Raw genomic sequence first — 16,196 nt, 5'->3', positions numbered from 1 at the left:
CAATTGACAGAGGAGAGCTAGGACTGGAACCCCAAATTCCCTTGTCCTTTTTGCTGTCCCCTTTCCTAATCCTAAGAAACTCCACTTTCCCCAGGCTGCCAGGATTCAGTGAGATGAGCGATAAAACTCTCTAGCCTACACCTAGGACATGGTGGTGGTGGTAGTTTGGTCACTGAGTCATGTCTGAGCCCGTGGACTGTAGCCTGCTGGGCTTCTAAATCAACGTGAGCTTCTCCTTCTTTCTTCTTTTCGCCCTTAGCACTCTTTTCACATTTCTCTCTGAGGCAAGGTCATATACAAAAATTAAGTTTTTACAGCCTCATACCTCTCTCCCAACCACAGCACCTATTTACTATTTACCTAGCTATGTGTTGGGGGCTGACATAGAGGACTTAAATGGAAAGATGACCAGTTAGTCTTGTTTTGAGAAGTTGGTCGTTCTAAATGTATTAATGAAATCTATGAATCCCTTAGGGGAGCATTTCCATGGAGAGAATGTTCTGGGCTCTCAGTATACACAGGGAGAATTCCCAGTATACAAAGGCCCCACCTGTGAGTCTCTGATGTCTTCCGCAGTGGCAGATGAAATGCTGCAAGTGTGACTCCAGGATGGCTCACAATTACAACGGTCACCGAGTGGAGAACGTGGTTTCATCCTCGGGCCCCATGCGCTGGTGGCAGTCACAGAACGGTAAGCGCCTGCCACCACCTCCAGGAGCCCATGCATGAGGCTCCTGTAGGATGTGCAGGGTTCCCTGGGGCCCTTTGGGTTTTCCCATGTCTTTCTTATGGTGGTGGGACATGGGTGGCTGGTGAGCAGAACCTTCTGTCTTTGTATTTGAGGCCTTTCGGATGTGGTAGGTAGAAGAATTTATTGGAGGTTAATGAAAAGGTGAGAAGAGAGAGAAATGCCTTCATTTCATCCTACTTGGTCACAGTGGGCTTGCTGAAGGAACTGGGCTTTGGGAACAGATCTGTGTTGGGCTGAGGAGTTGAAAGTCTAAAGGTTTTAAAGACATCAAGGGACAGTGGGAAGAAAATTTGGCCGAGAAGACATGGGATCTTGAGTAAGTGCTATAGGTAGAAACGTACTGGTACCACGCCTCTCTGAGAGGGAGATGGGAAAATCAGAGTTAGATTTCCTGGAGCCTGAGAAGGTAGACAGTCTCTGCTCTAAAGTTCCTGGGTTTTGTGTCTTTCCAGATGTGAGCCCTGTCTTTCTGCAGCTGGACCTGGACGGGAAATTCCAGCTTCAGGACATCATGATGGATTTTAAGGTGTGTTTCCTGGGTATGGCAGTGGATAAGAGAGGGGGGACTCTGGGCCATGTGGGCTTGGACTCATGGGGAGCTCAGGCTGGAGGTGATGGTACCACATGCGGGGTGGGTCTCTCTTCCTCAGGTTGGGGCAACACTTAACTCTGAGCCTATATCATGGTGATAGCAGAGGCACCACTTCCGGGAGATCAGTGGCACCTCCAGGCCCCCTGTTATCCTCTACCTTTCTGCACCTCCCATCCTTAGCCCATCTAATTAATTCAGCTCTTCCAAGACCAATTATACTTATACAGTTGTGTAATGACAGCGTATACGGTTGTGTATACTCTGTGTATACTCTGTTTTAATAACTTTGCTGATGAGATGGAGTTTAACCAACAGCAAGGAACTGGCCAAGCCACATGTGAGATGTGCTTTCAGAGCCATCGGCTCGTTCAGTGCCATTACTTGTCAGGTTTTGCTTTGAGTCTAGCCTTTGGAGATATGCCTTTTGGAGGGCACATTTTCATTCATTAGTGACAGGGTCTTTCCTTTTCCTTTACAGAGATTTGATTTTATTCCTTCTACAGGAATATTCAAATATTTAATGATAAATCTTGGTTGATGAGAATAGATGATCAGGATAGGTAATATTGAACTGTGAATATAAAGCAATAGGACCTAATATCCTATATGACTGAGGAAGTTGCTGTAAGAACCTGACCTCAAGAATGATAAAAGGGAAAGTGTTAGTTGCTCAGTCATGTCCAACTCTTTGCAACTCCATAGACTGTAGCCCACCAGGTTCCTCTGTCCATGGAATTCTCCAGGCAAGGATATTGGGTGGGTTGCATTCCCTTCTCCAGGGGATCTTCCTGACCCAGGGAAGGTGCAGGGTCTCCAGGGAAGACCCCTGGCCCAGTGCAGGGGTCTCCTGCATTGCAGGCAGATTCTTTACCTTCTGAGTCACCAAAGAAGCCTCAAGAATAGGTGTCAAGTATTTTGAGAAATGCTAGAGCCATTTGAATAAATGCCCAGTCCCTAATGATGACAACTATGAAGGGCAACATTCATTTGGATGGATACTCATAGTCTTATTGCTTTGTCATCACCCATTCGTTTATTTGTCCATTCTTGCTACACACATATTGAACATCGATTATATGTTGCTAAACAGCTGAATAAAACTAGATCACAATCCTCAAGTTGCTTTGGTATATATAGAAGACAAAGAACCAGTAGCAAGACAGTGGGACGTGTGCTCTGATGCTGGTAGGAAGAAGTACTAGGGACATTAGCAAGGGGGCACCCAGCTTGATCTCTCTTTGGTGGGGATGGTCAGAGAATACACCCACAGAAAGATGAAACTTCTTAGGCCGGTAATAGCCCAGGAGAAGGTTACGGTCATTCCAGGCAAAGAGAATAGCAAAGTACAAAGACCAAGAAGCAAGAGACAAGAATGTATATAATTGGGGGAGGGGGCAAAAGAATGCACACAGGGTCTAGAAGGGCAAATGTGTATATGGTGGTGAGAGGTAAGGATATGGGAGGCTACAGACTGAAGAGAGATGAGTTTACAGGTGGGAATGGGGAGAAGGAGAGTGGATGAAAGATTCGTGTATTCATTCAGCAAATGTACTGAATGACTACTACGTGCTAGATGCTGGGGCACAACTGTGAACCAGCTGGACGGGGTGCTTGTGGTTTACTGTCGTGGCTCTCAACCAGGTTATATTTGGCCATTTATAGACCCATTTGTGGTTGGCACAGCTGTGGTCATGCTACTGACATCTAGTGCATGGAGGTCAGGGGTGCTGCTAACCATCCTATAATGACGAGGCTGGTCCCCATGGCAAGGCATTAATCAACTCCAGATATTAACAGTGCCAAGCCAAGGTTGGGAAACCCTGATCTGGTGGGAGAAAAATAATAATAAAAAAAAAAACCAGGGAACCAACAGATAAGTAATGGGAAATTGCGGTGACATTTACGACGGCAGCAGATGAGATCCCAGAATAGGAAATGATGCGGTGGGTGGGCAGAGTGTGGGCAGAAGAACGCAGGTTAGGTGGGTATAAAAAGATCTCTGTGAGGAAGTGACATTTAGCTGAGAACAAAAGAAAGAACCCCCCAGGGGAGAGGAGTATCCCAGGCCAAGGAAGCCACGTGAACAAAGGCTCTGAGGAGGGAGCAAATGGGCTGTGACTGAGGGCGTGAGGAGATGGAGGTGCACAGTGGCACGGTCAGGAGTTCAGATTTATTCAGGAAGAGCAAGCAGAGGACTTGGATAGATAATCCTCTATCTATCCTCTATGCCTCATAGATAATGCCTCTGATAAAGGAGGGCGTACAGAGGGCCAACGGGTCCATGAAAAGATGCTCAGCATCGTTAGCCATCAGGGAAAAGCAAGTGGAAACCACAGTGAGCTGGCACTTCACACCTGTCAGAATGGCTAGCATCAAGATCAGGGTGGCCTAGCAGGTAGGATTCCAGGCTTTCACTGCCATGGCCTGGGTTTAATCCCTGTAGTCGGGGAACATCCCGCAAGCCGTGTGGTGCGGCCAAAGTAAAACAGATGAGGTAAGTGTTGGTGAGGGTGTGGAGAAAAGGGAACACTTGTTTACTCTTAGAGGGAATGTAGACTGGTGCAGCCACTGTGGAAAGCAGCATGAAAGTTCCTCAAAAGGTTATTAGAAAAAAAGTCTACCATATGATCCTGCAATCCCACTTCTGGTTGTATACTGGAAGGAAATGAAGTCACTGTCTCAAAGAGATGTCTGTAACGCCCATGTTCATCGCAGTATTATTCACAATAACCAGGAGATGCAAACAACCTAAGTGTCTATCAATGGATGAATGGGTAAAGAAAATGTCATGTACACACACACACACACACACATGTGTGTACACACACACACACACACACACACACACACGGAGTCTAGAATATTCAGCCATGAAGAAGGAGGGAGATCTTGGGACAACATGAATGGATTTTGAGGGCATTCTGCTAAGTGAACTAAGACAGACAGATGAATACCACATGTCTTCACATATATGAAAGAAAGTGAAAGTGAAGTCGCTCAATTGTGACTGACACTTTGCAACCCCATGGACTGTAGCCTACCAGGCTCCTCTGTCCATGGGATTTTCCAGGCAAGAGTACTGGAGTGGGCTGCCATTTCCTTCTCTAGGGGATCTTCCCAACCCAGGAATCGAACCTAGGTCTCCTGCATTGCAGACAGACGCTTTACCGTCTGAGCCACCAAGGAAGCCCTATATAGGGAATCTTAAAGACCTGAACTCATCAACATAGAGACGAAGATGGCGATTGCCAGGGGCTGGAGGGAGGAAGAAATGGGTGTGGGGTGCTGCTCATAGGATATAAAGGTCCAGGTATAAGATGCATAAGTTCTGAAGATCTGATGGACAACATGGTGAGCATTATAATTATTAACACTGTACTAGACACCTGGAAGTCATTAAGAGAGTAGACCTGAAATGTTGTCATGACACAGGAAAAGATTATTATGTAAGAGGATAGACATGTTAACTCACTTTATTGTATTAATCATTCTGTAATATATACGACTATCAAATCATCACATTTGATATACCTTAAACTGGCGTATATTGCACATCCATAATATCTCAATAAAGCTTGGAAAGAAACAGTGGGGAAGCCATTGGAAGGTTTTGAGGAGAGAAGAGTCACAGCCCGTTTTACATTTTAGAAAGGAAGTTCTCTTTGTGTGGAGGCTGGGTTTTTGAACCGAAAGAAGTTTTCCAAGCTGGGAGCTGTCAGCATAAAGACAACACGGAGAGCCATGAGAAATGGATGGAATCACTGAGGGCAGAAGTAGGCCAGTGCAGACCCGTCGAAGGGTCTCATGCAGGGAGCCATGTGATCAGATAACCCTGCAGGTGAAGTGTGGGGGCGTGGCTTGGAAAGGCTGAGGCTGGGCTTGAGTTCTAGGCTGTTGCAGGAATCCAGGCTGAGCACGATCAGGGACCTGAGCTCTGACCATGGATGTGGGAGAAAAAAGAGGAAAGGACAGAATCAGTGTTTGGCTGTAGGAAGCCCAGTGGGAGAATTTTCTGGCCTCACTGCCTGGGTGGTGGACTGAGTAGGGATCGTGCCTTCTGGAAGTCAGATCTGCTTTCTGTTAGTTTGCAGAAGCAGGGAAAACCTGCTGGGGCCCGTGGTTTGCCAGCAGGATCAGACCGCAGTGCCCCTGAGCCCACTTGCTCCGTGCAGCCCTCCTTCTCCCTCCTCACTGGGGTTCTCAGGGGCCGCCAGCACTTAAAAGTGTCTTTCTGTGACCGTGTCCCCCAGGCGGGATCACTCAGGCCTCCCTCACCCCCCGACTGTGTGTCCCTGCAGGGTCCCGTGCCTGCTGGCTTGCTGATCGAGCGCTCCTCGGACTTCGGCAAGACCTGGCAGGTGTACCAGTACCTGGCTGCTGACTGCGGCTCTGCCTTCCCCTGGGTCCGCCAGGGCCAACCCCAGGGCTGGCAGGATGCTCGGTGCCAGACTCTGCCCCAGAGGCCTAACGGGCACCTGAATGGGGCCAAGGTAGGAGAGGGCACCCTGAAAAATAGGCATGGGGAGAGGTTTCCCACTTTCCGTCACTCACGTGGTCATCCAGGCTTTGGGGAATCCATGAGAACCCTCCCCTTCCTTTGGGCAGAGCCTTGCTATCTTTCCTGAGCTCCCCAACAGTGGCCCCTCTAGGAGAAGTACGTGTGAGTGCATGCTCAGTCATGTCTGGCTGCGACCCCATGGACTGTAGGGGTCCTCTGTCCTCGCCAAGATCCTCTGTCCATGGGATTCTCCAGGCAAGAATGCTGGAGTGGGGTGCCATTTCCTCCTCCAGGGGATCTTCCTAACCCAGGGATCAAACCCACATCTCTTGCGGCTCCACGTAGGCAGGCATATGTTTACCCCTGTGCCACCTGGGAAGGAGCCCTCTGGACACCCTCAAGACATTTGGCAGGGCATCAAATGGAAAAGAGGACTTCTGGGCTTGGCCACAGCTCACCTCTTCCTGGGTCTCCCCTTACCCCACCTCTCTGCAGGTCCGGCTCAACCTTATGGATTTAGCCTCTGGGATCCCAGCCACACAAAGTCAAAAAATTCAAGGTCAGTGTGGCTACTCCTCTAGCCCGTGGGACTGTGGATAGAGAACAAAATAGGCTTGTAGCTCAGATCATGGACATTTCCTAGTCTTTGCTGCCTCTGTCAGCATGGTTGGATTGAATACCCGCCCTGCTTAAGCTCGTAGGGGTATGGTGCTGGCCAACCACTCATAAGGCCTGAGTCAATGTTGTGGGGGGTCTTTTCTGTTGTAGGAGGCTTGGGGAAGATGGGTAGTGAGACCAGAGTTCCTTTCCTTATTGTCCTGCCCTAGAAGACTCTGTGTCTAAATTCTTTTTTTTTTTTTTCCTTTCCCCCCCATACCTGCCCTCTCCCTCCTTGCTGTTTGTTCCCCGCAGAGCTGGGGGAGATCACCAACTTGAGGGTCAACTTCACCAAGCTGGCGCCTGTGCCCCAGAGGGGCTACCACCCTCCCAGCGCCTACTACGCTGTGTCCCAGTTGCGTCTGCAAGGGAGCTGCCTCTGTCATGGCCATGCGGACCGCTGTGCCCCCAGTTCCAGAACTCCTGCCAGCCCCTCCAGCACCGTGCAGGTGGCAGCCCAGGGTGGGAAGGGAGAGGGGAGTGGGCGTGGCAGACTGTGGGCATCCTCGGGACCCCTGGAGAGGGGTGGGGCACTAGATTGAAGACTTGAGTATTTACTGTTTTAGCGATGGCGAAGATGAGTGTAAATGGTTATCGTTTTCAAGGTCCCATTTGGTAGCATTTCTTTGGACCTGCTTTATTATTTGAGATGATTTTTATTCAGTAATATAGATGTAAGTATAAGTATACATGTAAGTAGAAGTATATGCATGGGTATTGCAGGGAGCTTAAGGCATTGATTCTTAGCCCTGATCATATATCATAATTTCCTGGGGAGCTAAAAAGATCACTCGGATCCCTACCTCAGACACTCTAATTGTATTATTATTATTTAAAGCTCCCGGTGATTCTAACATCTTGCCAGGATTGAGAGTCCCTGGTTTGGGGGACTTTGAAGTCCCATTTAGAGGTGAGATATGGGACAGGAGGAGAGAACAGAGGCTAACACGGATGCTAAGTTTACCCCAGAGCAGCTGAGTCAGATGTGTCAGGGATAGAAAGGGAAGCTCCAGCTTAACAAGTGACCCAGGGGCGTTTGCTGGGAAGCCAGGCTTGAGAGCCATCAGCAGAGGAGAGAGACCCTTGGACCAAGAAGCAGAGGGAGCTGTCATTTCACTTTCCTGCTTCTACAATATTAACAATCAGGAGCAGGATACTTGTTCTAGTGATAAAGGCACACGATGAAATCCTATCAGGTGGCCTGCTAGGGAAAATAAGGGGACTGGAACATTGCGCAGCCTTTTCCTTTCCACTTTCTGGGCCAGTGCTTCCCCCAGGCTGCAGAGGAGGCCAGAGGGACACTGGCACCACGGATGTGTCAGCCGTTAGGGCCCCAAAACACAAGACCAGAACACAGGCTGAGTGTGATCGCTGGCATATAAGAATGTAGAGGAGGGCGAGGGCCTGCCCAGCCGCGGTGGTTCTCAACTCTGGCTACACCATGGAAACACCAGTTTATAAAGGACTGATGTCTGGGCCTTGTCCCTGAGATTGGTTGGAGTTGGGCCTGGGCATTTATATATATAAAGCTCCTCAAATAATGCTTAAGTGCATCCAGAGTTGAAATCCATGGAGTTAGAGGGAGCAGGCAGGCCTGATGAAGGATGTGCCATTCCAGCTGGGAAGGATCTTGCTGGTGAATAGAGGGGGAAGGGACTTCTAGGAAGGAAGCAAAGCATCAGTACAGGCCACAAGGTGGGGAGACGTGGGGCTTGTACAGGGAGCAGCCAGGTCAGCTCAGCTGTGCTCTTAGGGGCAAGTGGAGGGCGAGCATGGAGCAAGCACAGTGCAGGTCCTCGATGCCAGCCAGCGGGTGGTGAGCTTAATTTGGAGGACGATTAGCACACAATTGCTATTCTATTTCTGTACCTTAATGAGTCTAGTAACAATTCATCATCACAGTCTCATTAGCCAAACAACTGCAGTCATAGCTTGTTGGAATATAAATCTCCAGAGGGCCCACAAGAATTGCAGTTTACCAACAAGGCTGTGGGAGCAACCTTCCAGGCGCTGTTTTGCATTGGGCGGTATGGGGATGGCCAAATGCAAGGACCGGGCTTTTAAAAACCCAACAGGAGGAGCAGTGTAGATGTGCATGCATACAAACACACATGTACGTACACACGCACATGTGCACCACACAAGCCGGCCTCTGGGAGTGTCAGAGGAGCTCAGTGCAGGCTGGAGGAGCTGGGGTCCGAGCTGGACCCTGGGGTCTAAGCCGAGCGGAAGGGTCAGAGCGGAGAGGGCAGGTCTGTCCCTGGGACGCTCCTGTGATGGTTCCTCCTGGTGACCGATGGCCCCGCCCCCAGGTGCATGAGGTCTGCGTCTGCCAACACAACACCGCCGGCCCCAACTGTGAGCGCTGCGCGCCCTTCTACAACAACCGGCCCTGGAGACCCGCGGAAGACCAGGACCCCCACGAATGCCAGAGTATGAGCCTGGGACCCCCCACCTCCCCTGCAACCACTGGCTGGGGTGCTGGCCCCTCTGGGCCATGATGACCTCCTCTGGGACACGGGGAGAATCTCGTCTTTATTATTAATACTTAAATCTAAACCGATTGCCCCGTAACTAAAGCTCTCTTTGCTCTTTGGGGAGGAGAGGGCCTGTGAGTCACATCCTCCCACCGCCCAGACCTCACAGGGACCACGGGCGGGTTCATACTTCTGATGCCACAGGCCGTTCGTGCTAACCCAGGTCCTCCTTCCTCCAGCCTCTCCAGTGCTTTATCCTGTGTAGGTCACACTTGGTCTCCCTGTTGTCATTCTTTCTCTTTCAGATGGGCCCCTGGGGGCAGGGCCCTTCCCTCCATAAATGAGGACAGCCAGGGTTCCAGCCTAGAGAAGGAAAGTGACCCAGCAGGAGACCCATGGTGGCAGTAGGGGAGGGTTGGCATGGGATGTTTGAACAGCTCTCTCTTTGGCCCCACACGGATATCATCCTGGGATGAATCCCCACACTGGGAGTCGGGAGGCCCATGTTCTCCGTTTTCCTTTCTTACTGGCTGTATGAACTGAAATAAATTAGACAAGCCTCCCTGGGTCTCAGTTTCCCGTTTTTCAGACCTGGGCATCTTACAGAGTCACTGGGGATGCCAGCGAGTTAGCATGGAGCGTGCTTTGCAGATGCCAACGATGCCGGTCTAGTGTTCAACCCCAGGAATCTCCTTTTTCAGGATGTGACTGCAACGGACACTCAGAGACATGTCACTTTGACCCAGCCGTGTTTGCTGCCAGCCAGGGGGCGCATGGAGGTGTGTGTGACAACTGCCGGGACCACACTGAGGGCAGGAACTGTGAACGCTGTCAGCTGCACTACTTCCGGAACCGGCGTCCTGGGGCTCCCATTCAGGAGACCTGTATCCGTGAGTAGGGGCTCATCTGTCTATTAATCTGCTCTGGGCTCAACAGAGCACACGTCCCTGGGGACTCACATGCCCTCAGGAAGCATGAAGACTTGGGGGCAATTGTTTTGACTTGGCCGTGCCTTCCTAAGTGAGTCACCCAGCCTCTCTGGGTGTCAGTCAATTGGTCAGTCAGTCATTACGTAGAACTTATTTTGAGTATGCTGCTGCTTAGTCACTTCAGTCGTGTCCGACTCTGCGACCCCATGGGCTGCAGCCCGCCAGGCTCCTCTGTCCCTGGGATTCTCCAGGTGAGAATACTGGAGTGGGTTGCCAGGCCCTGCTCCAGGGGAATTTTCCCAACCCAGGGATTGAACCCGGGTCTCCTGCATTGCAAGCAGATTCTTTGTCATCTGAGCCACCAGGGAAGCCCTTTTTGAACATAGGAAAGAAAAAAGTTAATATCAGATACAATTGCTGCTGTCAGGAAACACACAGACTGTTTGGTAGTAGAAACCATACACACAGGAAAATGAAGGCGCACTTGGCCCATTTACTTGCCTTTACCAGATCCAACCAGTCCATTCTGAAGGAGATCAGCCCTGGGATTTCTTTGGAAGGACTGATGCTAAAGCTGAAACTCCAGTACTTTGGCCACCTCATGAGAAGAGTTGACTCATTGGAAAAGACTCTGATGCTGGGAGGGATTGAGGGCAGGAGAAGAAGGGGATGACAGAGGATGAGATGGCTGGATGGCATCACTGACTCGATGGACGTGAGTCTGAGTGAACTCTGGGAGTTGGTGATGGACAGGGAGGCCTGGCGTGCTGCGATTCATGGGGTCACAAAGAGTCGGACATGACTGAGCGACTGAACTGAACCAGGTTGTAATGTGGCTAGCTTATTTTTCTGTTTCTGCCAGCATTAAGAACTCCTCTATGGCAGGGATTATTCTTGTAACCTTGGGCCCTAGCACAATGACAGATGAATAACTGATGCTCCAGAAATGTTTACTGAAGAAACATAAGAGACCCAGGAGTGACTAAACACATTCACAGGGGTCAGTGGGGCTTCCTGGGTGGCTCAGCGGTAAAGAACCCACCTGCAATGCAGGGGCCCCAAGAGATGCAGGTTCAATCCCTGGGTCAGGAAGATCCCCTGGAGGAGGGCATGGCAACCCACTCCAGTATTCTTGCCTGGAGAATCTCATGGACAGAGGGGCCTGGCAAGCTATAGTTTGTGGAGTTTGAAAGAGTCAGACGCAACTGAAGCGACTTAGTACGCATGCAGCGAGGGCCAGTGAGTTTGTACAATTTGAATCGAAAGCACTCTGATTCAGGTGGATTAATCAGGCAAAACTTTCCAGAAGTAAGAGTCTCTATTTTGAAAGCTGTGAAAGGGGCCCTGGTGTTAGGGTGAAAGAAAGTTGGTTCACTTGCTGTTGATATTATCTGCTTATGGAAAGAATGAGAAAAGCTTGAGTTTGACTTCTATTTCCAGCACTACTTGCCATATGACCTTGAGTATGTTATTGGAACATCTCTGAGCCTCAGTTTCCTCATCTGTACAATAGGGATAAGCATGGTCAATTCTCAGGGTTGTGATAGGATTACATAAGGCAACACGTAAGAGTGCCCAGCTCAGTGCTGGCCACAGAGTGGTTTGTTCAGTATATCATGCCAACTGAAACTTTTGTACTACATAACGTGTGCCAAGGACTTCCCTGGTAGCTCAGCTAGCAATGCAGGAGAATCCACATTGCAATGAGTTCCAAAGACTCTGCCTGCAATGCTGGAAACCCCAGTTTGATTCCTAGGTTGGGAAGATCCCCTGGAGAAGGAATAGACTACACAGTCCAGTATTCTTGTCTGGAGAATCCCAAGGACAGAGGAAGCTGGCGGGCTGCAGTCCACGGGGTCCCAAAGAGTCAGAAGCGACTGAGCGACTAAGCACAGCACAGCACAGCAACACGTGCCAAGCCCTGTGCTACCTGCTTTATTCCTCATAAGAGGCCCTATAAGTGTTATATAATTATCCCCATTTTATAGATGAGCAAACTGAGGCACAGGGGACCTTAAATAACTTGACTAAGGTGGTCAGGTCGTAAGCCAGGAAGTGGGGTGGGGGGGATAAGAATTTGAACCAGAATGCGCTCCCAATGCTCTGCTTTTCCTCTCTGCCTCCCTGGTGCCGCCTTTGTCTTGCAGCCTGCGAGTGTGATCCCGACGGGGCAGTGCCTGGAGCGCCCTGTGACCCCCTGACTGGCCAGTGTGTGTGCAAGGAGCACGTGCAGGGGGAACGCTGTGATCTGTGCAAGCCGGGGTTCACGGGGCTTACCTTCTCCAACCCGCAGGGCTGCCACTGTGAGTAGAGGGTCCCAGCCTGCCGTGGGGCGGGGCAGCGGCCCTGGGGCCGGCCCTGCTCCCCGTGCGCGGTGTGCCCGGGGCTGTGCCAGCAGCCTCCTGCAGGCCTGGCCTGGAAGGGGGACAGAGCCCGCCCCGGGGGAGGCGGGCGGCTGGCCAAGTGGCCAGGTGCTGGGACTGGAGGGAAAGCGTGGCGGCCTGGCTTTCCAGGTTTTCTGCGGGGGAGCGGCCCCGCCGGGTTCGCCTCCCTGATGCGTGTCCTCTGGGGGGTGGTGGGGACAGATCTGGGTGCCCCGCCCCCAGCTCAGCGGCCCCTCTCCTGTGCAGGGTGTGACTGCAGTGTCCTGGGCGCCCGGCGGGACGTGCCGTGTGACGAGGAGACTGGGCGCTGCCTGTGTCTGCCCCACGTGGTGGGCCCCAAGTGTGACCAATGTGCCCCCCACCACTGGAAGCTGGCCAGCGGCCGGGGCTGCGAGCCCTGTGCCTGCGACCCGCACAACTCCCTCGGCCCCCAGTGCAACCAGGTACCTGCGGGCTGGCCCCCACGCCCCTGGAGAGCCCCCGGAACGTCCCTCCCTGTGGCTCTCGGCCTTGGCAGGCCCGAATACGTGCGCCTGCGGCGGGGCCGTCCTGGGTCTGACTGCGGAGCTTGTGTCCTGGCGGGAGCCCCTGCGGCTGGGGTGCGCCGGGGAGTCCCGCTCGCTGACTCGCTCTCCCCCGCAGTTCACAGGGCAGTGTGCCTGTCGGGAAGGCTTCGGGGGCCTGACCTGCCGTGCCGCAGCCATCCGCCAGTGTCCCGACAGGACCTATGGAGAGGCAGCCGCGGGATGCCGAGGTGCGCTGTCTGAGTGGCGGGGGCTACCCCGTGGGGGGTGCGTGCTTGGGTGCGCTTGTGCTGGGGGGCGTGTGGGTCTGTGGTGTCTGGTCCGCGGGGGCTGGGCCCTGGCAGCCCGTGAGAGTACTTGTCCCCTGCTAGCCCATCCCCATGTCCCCGTGTCCCCGTGTCCCGGTGACAGGAGGGCTGCTTTGCGCCTCTCTTCCCTGAGAAAGCGTCTCCCAGCTGTGGGGCAACCCCCTCCTCCCTCTCCACGGATGCAGAAAGTGAGCCCCGCGGTGGTCAGTTTGGCAAGTGGTGGCAAGAGCAAGCAGACCCCAGTCTGTTCCCAGCCCTGTTGCCCCCGGCGGGGTTGCTCCCCGTCTCTGGGCCTCGGCTTCCTCGCCTGGGAAGGGGCACCCTGCCTCGGGTGCTTGCGCCCGTGATGGCGGGAGAGCAAGCATGCCCACCCCGCCAGAGCGGGTGCGGGTCAGAGTGCGCGTGCGCTGGGGGAGCGAAGCTTGGGGCCGCGCCTGCACGAAGGGGCTGCTGAGTGAGCCCCGCTGCCCTCGCCGTGGCTCCCTGGTAGACGCGCGCCTGGAGCGCTGGCCTCTGACCATCCTTTCTCCTGCCCCAGCCTGTGACTGCGACTTCCGGGGCACCGAGGGGCCAGGCTGTGACAAGGCCTCGGGCCGCTGCCTCTGCCGCCCCGGCTTGACGGGGCCGCGCTGCGACCAGTGCCAGCGGGGCTACTGCGACCGCGCCCCGGTGTGCGTGGCCTGCCACCCCTGCTTCCAGACCTACGACGGCGGCCTCCGGGAGCAGGCCCTCCGCCTGGCCGGCCTCCGCAACGCCTCCGCCGGCCTGTGGCCCCAGCCGGGCCTGGAGGACCATGGCCTGGCCTCACGGATGCTGGACGCAAAGAGCAAGATGGAGCAGATCCAAGCTACCCTCGGCGATGCCTTGGTCACGGAGGAGGAGGTGGCCCAGGTGGCCAATGCCGTCTTCTCCATCAGGTCATTCCCTCTCCCCACCGAGCTGTTGGAGTCCACGCAGGGGCCCATATTGCTTACAGCCCTTTACCATCTACCAAGCCTTTTCCTAGGGCTTCCCTGGTGACTCAGAAGATAAAGAACTTTCCTGCAATGCAGGAGACCCAGGTTCGATCCCTGGGTCGGGAAGATCCCCTAGAGGAGGGAATGGCAACCCACTCTGGTAGTCTTGCCTGGAGAATCCCATGGACAGAGGATTAGTCTGTCTAGGGCTGGTCCATGGGGTCACAAAGAGTCGGATAAGGCCGAGCAACTTCCACGTCTCACTTTCAAGCCTTTTCTTGGACGCCTCTCTTTTTCATCGTCACTGCAGTCCTGGGAGGTTGGTGGGATGGGTGTTACTATGTCGGTCTTGCCAGTGAGGGAATGGGCACAGCTTGGTGACATGACAGAACCAGCTATCCACAGAGGGGCAGAGTGGGGGACCAGGAGTGCAGGCGCCAGCCCAAGCGCCTGGTGCTCCTGCGGGCGTCAGCTCTGGATGAGTCACCCTGGTCGAAGGCATCCGAGAGGCAGGGCTCTGAAAATAACTTGTGTTTGCCTTTGGAATGGGAGCGGTCCCACCCACAGCCCCCTCCTACCAGCAGAGGCCTCTTCTCAGTGAGGTTTGGTTCCGAAGTTTTCAAAATGAGTTTTGCCTTCCCTGAGCCCTCGCTGACTCGCTGACCATGGGGGGCCCGAGCCACCCCAGTATGCGGTTGGCCTCGGTCTCAGAGCTGAGCAGGGAGCCTGTGGGTATCTAATGGGCTGGGCGTGCCGGCCTGGAGGGGCCTCCTGAAGGATGGTGCACGTGGAGCAGAGGCTGGCCACGGAGAAAGGGAGGCTAGTGGCAGGGACTGGTCAGGTGGAGCTGCAGAGGGCCGGGGAGGGGGGAGTCTCTGCAAACTCAGTGACCATGGGTCAGGGCAGTTGACCCCATTTGGGCAGAAATGGACTGACAGGTCAGCAGCTCTGGGAACCCTGGTGGGGAGAGGAGAGACCCGGGTGCCCAGGGTCTAGGCATGGCTGATGGCAGCCTGTAGGGACCCCAGGAGGAGAGGGTCAGGGAAGCTCCTTGTGGAAGCTGGTGTGGGGACGCAGAGGAGAGCTGGGAGCCTTAGGCTCACACCCATCCAGGAGAGAGAGGTTTTTCTGGATCTGCCTGCGTATGGATGGAGGGAGATGATGCTGGCTTTAGCGTGGCAGAATCCTCTCCCGTCTGCAGCTTTCCCTGATGGCCTCTGTTTCTCCTGACTTGGTAGCTGTTTCTCCGGGGGCATGGCTGGGTCTGGGGAGGCAGCCCCTCTCCTGTATTTTAGTGGAAACTTCTCCCCCTACCTTAGGCGGACGCTTCAGGGCCTACAGCTTGATTTGCCCCTGGAGGAGGAGACCTTGTCCCTCCCGGGAGACCTGGGGAGTCTGGACAGGAGCTTCAATCGCCTCCTCGTCACATATCAGAGCAAGAGGGAGCAGTTTGAAAAGATAAGCAGTGCCGACCCTTCAGGTGAGCGGGGTGAGGGGGGAGCATGGAGACCCCACGCCGGGCCAGGCTTCAGCTCCCCTCCCGCTGGTCCTCCGCCTCCTGGCCTGGGGGGTCCAGGGCTGGCTCAGTGAACCTCTCTTCTTTCCCCTCCTGCACCAGGAGCCTTCCGCATGCTGACTGCAGCCCATCAGCGGTCATCCCAGGCTGCTCAGCAGGTCTCGGACAGCTCCCGCCGGTTGCTGCAGCTCAGGGATAGCCGGAGAGAGGCGGAGAGGCTGGAGCAGCAGGTGGCAGGAGGACCAGGAGCCGGTGGTCCCCAGCTCGCGGCCCTGAGGCTGGAGATGGCCTCCGTGCCTGATCTGACGCCCACCATCAACCAGGTGATGCCTGTTGCAGAGCCCGACTTTCCCCCTCTGGCCCCCTGGCCCGGCTTGTCACACACCAACGGCTGCCCCGCCGTTCCCATGGGGGCTGTGTAGCCTGCACCGCCACCCCACCCATCCTGACCCTCAGCCCCTGCATGGGCTGCTCAGCAGCGACCACGCCAACCAGTTTCTGGGGGCCTGGTTGCCACAGAGATGTCTGTTGGCTTCCCAGGTGTGAGATGGGAGTGGTTGTTGCAGAGCCTCGGGGACCCCTTTTGACACCCCCATCTCTCCGC

General features: G+C 54.1%; 1 protein-coding gene across 3 annotated transcripts in view; it reads left to right on the top strand.

Annotated features, from left to right (window-relative positions):
- Positions 1 to 16,196, top strand: part of LAMB3 (laminin subunit beta 3) — a 44,884-nt gene that overhangs the window by 17,694 nt on the left and 10,994 nt on the right. For all 3 annotated transcript variants that reach the window (XM_006055156.4, XM_006055155.4, XM_025285379.3), the window contains 13 exons: positions 577 to 691; positions 1,204 to 1,277; positions 5,642 to 5,833; positions 6,337 to 6,400; positions 6,754 to 6,947; positions 8,811 to 8,931; positions 9,677 to 9,865; positions 12,052 to 12,207; positions 12,535 to 12,731; positions 12,931 to 13,042; positions 13,659 to 14,037; positions 15,396 to 15,556; positions 15,695 to 15,915. In XM_006055156.4, coding sequence (XP_006055218.3) covers positions 577 to 691; positions 1,204 to 1,277; positions 5,642 to 5,833; positions 6,337 to 6,400; positions 6,754 to 6,947; positions 8,811 to 8,931; positions 9,677 to 9,865; positions 12,052 to 12,207; positions 12,535 to 12,731; positions 12,931 to 13,042; positions 13,659 to 14,037; positions 15,396 to 15,556; positions 15,695 to 15,915 — 2,175 coding nt within the window. The remainder of the gene's footprint in view (positions 1 to 576; positions 692 to 1,203; positions 1,278 to 5,641; positions 5,834 to 6,336; positions 6,401 to 6,753; positions 6,948 to 8,810; positions 8,932 to 9,676; positions 9,866 to 12,051; positions 12,208 to 12,534; positions 12,732 to 12,930; positions 13,043 to 13,658; positions 14,038 to 15,395; positions 15,557 to 15,694; positions 15,916 to 16,196) is intronic.

This window comes from Bubalus bubalis, chromosome 5 (genome assembly GCF_019923935.1).
Source record: "Bubalus bubalis isolate 160015118507 breed Murrah chromosome 5, NDDB_SH_1, whole genome shotgun sequence".
Classification (NCBI taxonomy): Eukaryota; Metazoa; Chordata; class Mammalia; order Artiodactyla; family Bovidae; genus Bubalus; species Bubalus bubalis.
This window is presented reverse-complemented; position numbering and strand designations above follow the sequence as displayed.